The sequence below is a fragment of the Sesamum indicum genome, linkage group LG11 (assembly GCF_000512975.1).
Source record: "Sesamum indicum cultivar Zhongzhi No. 13 linkage group LG11, S_indicum_v1.0, whole genome shotgun sequence".
In the NCBI taxonomy this organism is placed as follows: Eukaryota; Viridiplantae; Streptophyta; class Magnoliopsida; order Lamiales; family Pedaliaceae; genus Sesamum; species Sesamum indicum.
The window spans coordinates 13,189,308-13,195,082 of NC_026155.1; the positions used below are offsets into that span (position 1 = coordinate 13,189,308).

At 39.2% G+C, this 5,775-nt stretch overlaps 2 protein-coding genes across 4 annotated transcripts in view; one reads left to right on the forward strand and one right to left on the reverse strand.

The window, feature by feature from the left end:
• Nucleotides 1-1,475, forward strand: part of LOC105174285 (pentatricopeptide repeat-containing protein At2g32630) — a gene marked incomplete in the record, with an annotated part of 2,661 nt that extends 1,186 nt beyond the window's left edge. The window contains 1 exon segment of the mRNA XM_011096332.2: nt 1-1,475. Within this exon segment, the coding sequence (XP_011094634.1) occupies nt 1-935 (935 nt within the window).
• On the reverse strand, nt 1,617-5,502 carry LOC105174284 (RNA polymerase sigma factor sigF, chloroplastic). Of its 3 annotated transcripts, none has more exons than XM_011096331.2 (10): nt 5,237-5,501; nt 4,998-5,080; nt 4,600-4,745; nt 4,207-4,346; nt 3,868-4,071; nt 3,514-3,766; nt 3,188-3,418; nt 2,892-3,032; nt 2,483-2,683; nt 1,617-2,107 (listed from the first exon to the last, which is right to left on the reverse strand). In XM_011096331.2, the coding sequence occupies exons 3-10, from the start codon at nt 4,630-4,632 to the stop codon at nt 1,820-1,822; spliced, it is 1,491 nt and encodes a 496-aa protein (XP_011094633.1). In that variant the 5' UTR covers nt 4,633-4,745; nt 4,998-5,080; nt 5,237-5,501; the 3' UTR covers nt 1,617-1,819. The 3 variants fall into 3 exon arrangements, with proteins under 3 accessions (XP_011094633.1, XP_011094632.1, XP_011094631.1); XM_011096330.2 differs by having other exon boundaries at nt 4,998-5,089; XM_011096329.2 differs by lacking the exon at nt 4,998-5,080 and having other exon boundaries at nt 5,237-5,502.

Here is a 5,775-nt window from a genome sequence, read left to right on the forward strand (position 1 = left end):
TTCATGTCTACACCTCAATGATTAGTCTTTTTAGTAAGTTGGGAGATGTTAAGAAGGCGTTTGCTTTATTTGATGAGTTGGTAGAGAAAGGCTTGGAACCTAATGTGCACACTTACGGTTCATTAATATATTGTGTGTGCAAAGCAGGGAACATGGATGCAGCAGAAATGTTGCTCAACGAGATGCAAACCAAAGGAATAGACATGAATCGGGTGATTTTCAACACAGTGATGGATGGCTATTGTAAGCAGGGGATGATTGAAGAAGCTTGGAGACTGCAAGGTGTTATGGCGAGGAAAGGGTTCAAAGCTGATGTTTATGTTTACAACATAATTGCAAATGGTTTATGCAAACTAAAGCGGCATGAGGAAGCAAAAAGGTTGCTATTCTCAATGGTGGATAAGGGTGTAGCTCTAAACACAGTTGCTTACACAACTCTGATTGACATATACAGCAAGGAAGGTGATTTTGTTGAAGCAGAGAAATTGTTACATGAGATGGAGAAAATGGGAGAGAAACCGAATAATGTGACATACAATGCTTTGATAGATGGATATTGCAAAAAGGGAAAGATAAGAGAAGCAAATATGTTGAGAAAGAAAATGGAAACTAATGGGCTGCTGCCAGATGTTTATACATACACCTCACTTGTCCATGGACAGTGCATAGTTGGAGAGATAGATGAGGCTGTGAAGCTCTTTAAACAGATGCCAGAAAAGAATATAAGTCCAACTTTGGTAACTTACACAGTACTGATATCTGGCTTGTCAAAAGAGGGAAGATCAGATGAAGCTTTTAAATTGTATGATGAGATGAAAGAGGCTGGTTTCACACCTGATGACTCTGTATACTCTTCTCTTGTGGGCAGCCTCCATGGTACTAAACCTTTGTCTGAGACTAATCCTGAGAAAAAGGAAAGGCTTCCCCTTGTATGAACTATGAGATTGGTTGAGCTCATTTTCTGCAAGGTGCTTCTAATGGGAGAGCAAGTGGTGTATGTTGGAAACATGCTGGTCTCCCTCAAGATTCTTATGACAAGGACTCTATATCGAGAGCTAGTTCCTTTCATCCGCACTCAGAAGAGTGCCTGACTCAATACTTTCAACAATTCTCTTTCCAGCCAGCATGGATCTACCATTCTCTTGATGAAAATGGTATATTACCTACCTTTGATATGAGCACTAAATGCTGCTTCTGAGTTATAGATACAATTGATGGAATATTGGGGTCCTTCAGATGTGCCCACATACCCCCATGATTGGTATGTGGCCATATCTGAAGAATTGCATTAGGTGCATCATTGAGGTTAACCATTACCACAACACCCTCTGTGAATCTACAATGATTTATATCATTCTTAAGGCCGTAGTTTCCAATGTCAATTTAGTGTAGTATACTGATTTCTGTTGTAGATGCAGAAACATTGATTCTCCTATAGTAATACCAAGGCAAGGCTCAGTGTGTCATTCACTGTATACTTCCGTTCAAGCATATGATGATTAAGGACATTCTTGAATCCACTATGGTACGGACCATGGGGAGGGTAAGAAATCAGATATGCAGCAGCTATCTACAGAATGTAAGGTCTAAGATTCTAATCGAGAACCACTCCGCCATTACAGTTTTGTTCAATGATATTGAAGAAAAATTCCAATTGTTGACATTCTACAGAACACAATTCGATTATGGAGGAAAGGAGCAAATGGTGTTGGTCTCATGTACAGTCCAACCAGACACATTCACTTCCATTGCCATATCAAAAAAATAAAAAATGCCCTCAGCATCTCATTTACTGCACAACCTAATTACAGCATTCAGACTAAATGATCATATTTGCATATGCTGCTAGCCCATGGCTACCAAGACACTGTTTCAGCTTGTACAATGCTCGGCTTTCCAGTTGTCTAACTCTCTCCTTAGATAATCCGAAACCAGCACCAATTTCAGACAGTGATTTCTGTTCGCCATGTTCAATGCCAAATCTCAATCGGATTATCTTCCTCTCCCTGGGACTGAGCACACTCAAGAGATTCCTGATGTGTTGTCGCATCAGCTGCTTTGCTACACCCACATCTGGGACTTCAATTGTGGTGTCTGCAGTGATCTCCTGTAGAGATTAATAGCAAATTTCCTCTATTAGTCTCGGTGAGAGCTGGATTTCATGTACTTGATATAGAAAGAAAGACTGGCTTCTAGATTTACCAGAAGCAGAACTTAATGCAGGACTAACTACTATAAATTGTTGAGATGTCAATGACAGGGTCTAATACCTTTTTGGGAAAATATTTTTTTGAATATGTTCGGTAAGTATCCCAGAGTATTTACTTTTTGAGAAAACAGAACCCTCCAGCCATCACATTACAAATTCCCATTGAATTCTTCAGAAAGAAACATCAAAATCCTTTTTATTAAGGATCGAGATCCATGATTTCCAATTAGAAAGCTTCACCAGGTGCTAAAAGATTAAAAATAACAACACTACCTGAAATGTTGTATCTTGGTCTGTCCACACAGGCTTTTGCAGTGAGAGAGGCATTCTAGCAGTATACAGCAATCTCTCCAGTCCCTCAACCGACATTCCAGCACATGCTGCTATGTCCTCTTTTGTTGGGAGGTGATTACCTTGTTGAATGCATAATTTCTTAGCCTCATACACCCTGGAGAGGAGGCTATAAACATTCTCCTGAAACATCAAACTCAGTTAAATCAACTTTCCTTTTAAAAATGACAGAAGGAGAAGAACTAAGAACAAACACGAGGAAGCAGCTGAAATATCATCAATAAGCATAACTAGAAAAATATAGAAACAATTTATAGCCATAAAAGATAATTTGTAAAATTAAAGCTTAGGATCAAAATGGAAAATTGCAGACTCTGGAAAGGGGTATTACAGGCAAGCGGATCGTCCTAGAATGCTGAAATAAGGCTTTCCTAATCGATTGCCTTATCCACCAGTACGCATAAGTAGCAAATCTGCAACCTGCTTGGGGCTTGAATTTCTCCACACTTCTCATAAGACCCATGCTTCCCTCCTACAACAGACCAACAAAGCTTCACACATCATAAGAAGCTGCAGCTTGCACAATGATTCAAGAATAAGAAGTAAATACTAAAGACTCTGATACTAGTTCATTCCTGTTGCAAAGTCAAACCAAGGTGAATACTTAATTAAGCAACTCCAGTTCACCTGTAAGAGATCCTGAAGGCTCAGACCACGCCCTTGGTACTGCTTGGCAATGTGAACCACCATGCGGAAATTGGCACAAATTAACTTCTGTCTGCTGCTGTCCCCACAGTGAATCTGGGACTGCAAGGCTTGACAACTAATCCCAGCAGCGGCAGCCCACTCAACTAGTGTAGGTTCACGGGAAAACTGAACCTTGAGCCGACTCTTCATTTCTTGTAGTCTCATCAACTCCTAGTAGAAAACAAGTAGCTTGTAAATAATTATGGTCGGATTGACCAGAACAGGTATCCCATTACAGAAAAGGCAATGAAGAACTTGAAGAGAACCTGTATCTTCACTATTAACTCTGACTCCTCTTTTGAAGTTAAAAGTTGTCTTGTTTCTGGTCCCCGTAAGAATAGTCGAAGAGGATCATTAGGATCAAATCCTTCATCAGATTTTCTCTGTGATTCTGGCTTCCTACGATGGTTGGTTTCCTGAACCTCAATCTTTGGCTTGGGCACCCTCCTTCTCTTCATCTGCCTCTCCACAAGACGTGTTGACCTCACAGTTCTTTGTGCAGGAACACCAGTCAAACTCCTAGGAAGCCAACAGGAAAAAGGCTTCAGATATAACTTTGTGAAGAGATTTTAGATAGCACATATATAAAGCTGAAAAAGTGAAAACAAAAGGATGCAGACCTTATACTAGAAGAGTCATCTAGACGAGCTCCAAAAAGTTCAGCATCTTTAACAATGGCAGCTGCCTCTTTGCATGCTGAAAAAGCCTCTCTAGCAAGTGCAACCACACGGTCTGCTTCTACATCTATAAATTTTTCATTTTTATTTGAAATGGACTCCATTGTCATAGAAAAGAGTTGTTCCTTTGTCTGTAAGGATGGCCATCTGCAATGATACATAAATTGATCAAGTTGAGCTGACAGTTAGAAAAGGATTCTGATGCAGAGAATGCTACAGGCAAAAAGTCATAGAAAATTTTCAAGCACTGGTAGGTAGGTGTAATAGTTTGATTACTCTTACAAATACCACAATTCTGGCCTGCGTAGCAACTGAAGCTGAAACTCATTTACATACTGATCAGGATCAACATTGCCATTCCCATCATTAGATGAAGATGCAGGCGCCATTACCGCCTGCCTCATACCCAATGTTTGCTTCAACTGGAAAGGAAAGACAAACATATCAACCAAAACGATTTTTGCATAATGATGTCAGCTTGGACTGTAGGCTTGCAAGGTAATATCTTTTTTAATAACACCAAATTACTAATGATAACAAAATGATCAGAAGAATGAAAAATGGGAAGAAAGATTCTCAAGCACTGTCCAGAATATTCTTTCTTAAACACCTCCAGTAGTACGACAAATCGACATCTATTAACACCAGAATAGCATTGCTAATCTTGAGTCTCACCTGAAATACACTATCTTCCTTTGAACACAACATCGACCTGCTCTCATTATGCTGATCCTGAGTAAGAACTGAAGTAGGAGAATGTCGAGCTAAGGTAGTTGACAGAGAGGTAAGAGCAGGAGTCACTTGATCATGAAGCAGCAAAACTGCAAAATTTGCAGGTAACATCAAATTGATATGCATCATACAACCGTACTGCAACCATAACCAAATATCACAACAGTGACCAATTATAATGCGTCAACCAAAAATTTTAAATTTCCGATTCAACATCGTCAAAATTCAAAATTGCTGTTTCTTACTGTCAAACTGTTCCATCTCACATCCCACAATTCTAGTTCATAACCAAAAACCAACATGGAATATTATAATATAGTAACTCTTCTCAGTGTTCTCACAGAATCTGCCTTCAAGAGTATCACTCTAAGTTCCACACAGCGGATGCATGGAGAGGGTGCTGAATATCACTAACATATACAACCTGCAAGCACTAGAACAATTTATAGAAAATTCAACTGCATGAATCTTAAGTAAACATAACCAGACATCATTTGCTTTCTTCACTTGTATAGCGCACAACCACACACGGTCACATTTCAGAACCCAGTAAAAGCATAAAACTTTAGAGACAAAAAACCTGAAGAAGAAGAGCAATTCCTGAGATGGGTTCTTGGAGGAAATTGTGGTGGAGAAGAAACCAAGCTCCTTCCTGCCTCCATTACACTACTTTTACGGAAGAACAATTAAAAATAAAGAAAAAGGGATGAGGGGAAAGAGCGAAAGAATCAATAAGCAATCTCTGCTCACTCCATTTGGTTCAGTTCCTTTGCACAAATATCTGAAGCAAATGAGAAGGGCCTTTGCAGCTCGCAGGATTGAGAGCAGATAAACCCACCGTTCAAATGGATGAGATTTTTGCAAGTCGTTGTTTTTTTTTTAAATTTACTTCAATGCCCCCACAAGACTCCAATTTTACGATAATATCCCCAGTATAGTTCAAGTGGGCCTCTAGTGGAAGGCCCATTTGATGTAGAACTTGGTACAACTAAATTATATGGGCTTTATACAACCCAAAAATACTGTTGTAACCCTAACTTTAACAATACTAAAAAAACCGAGATTGATACGCTCATTTATTGAATTTTTTATTCTAAATTTTATTATATTTATATTTTA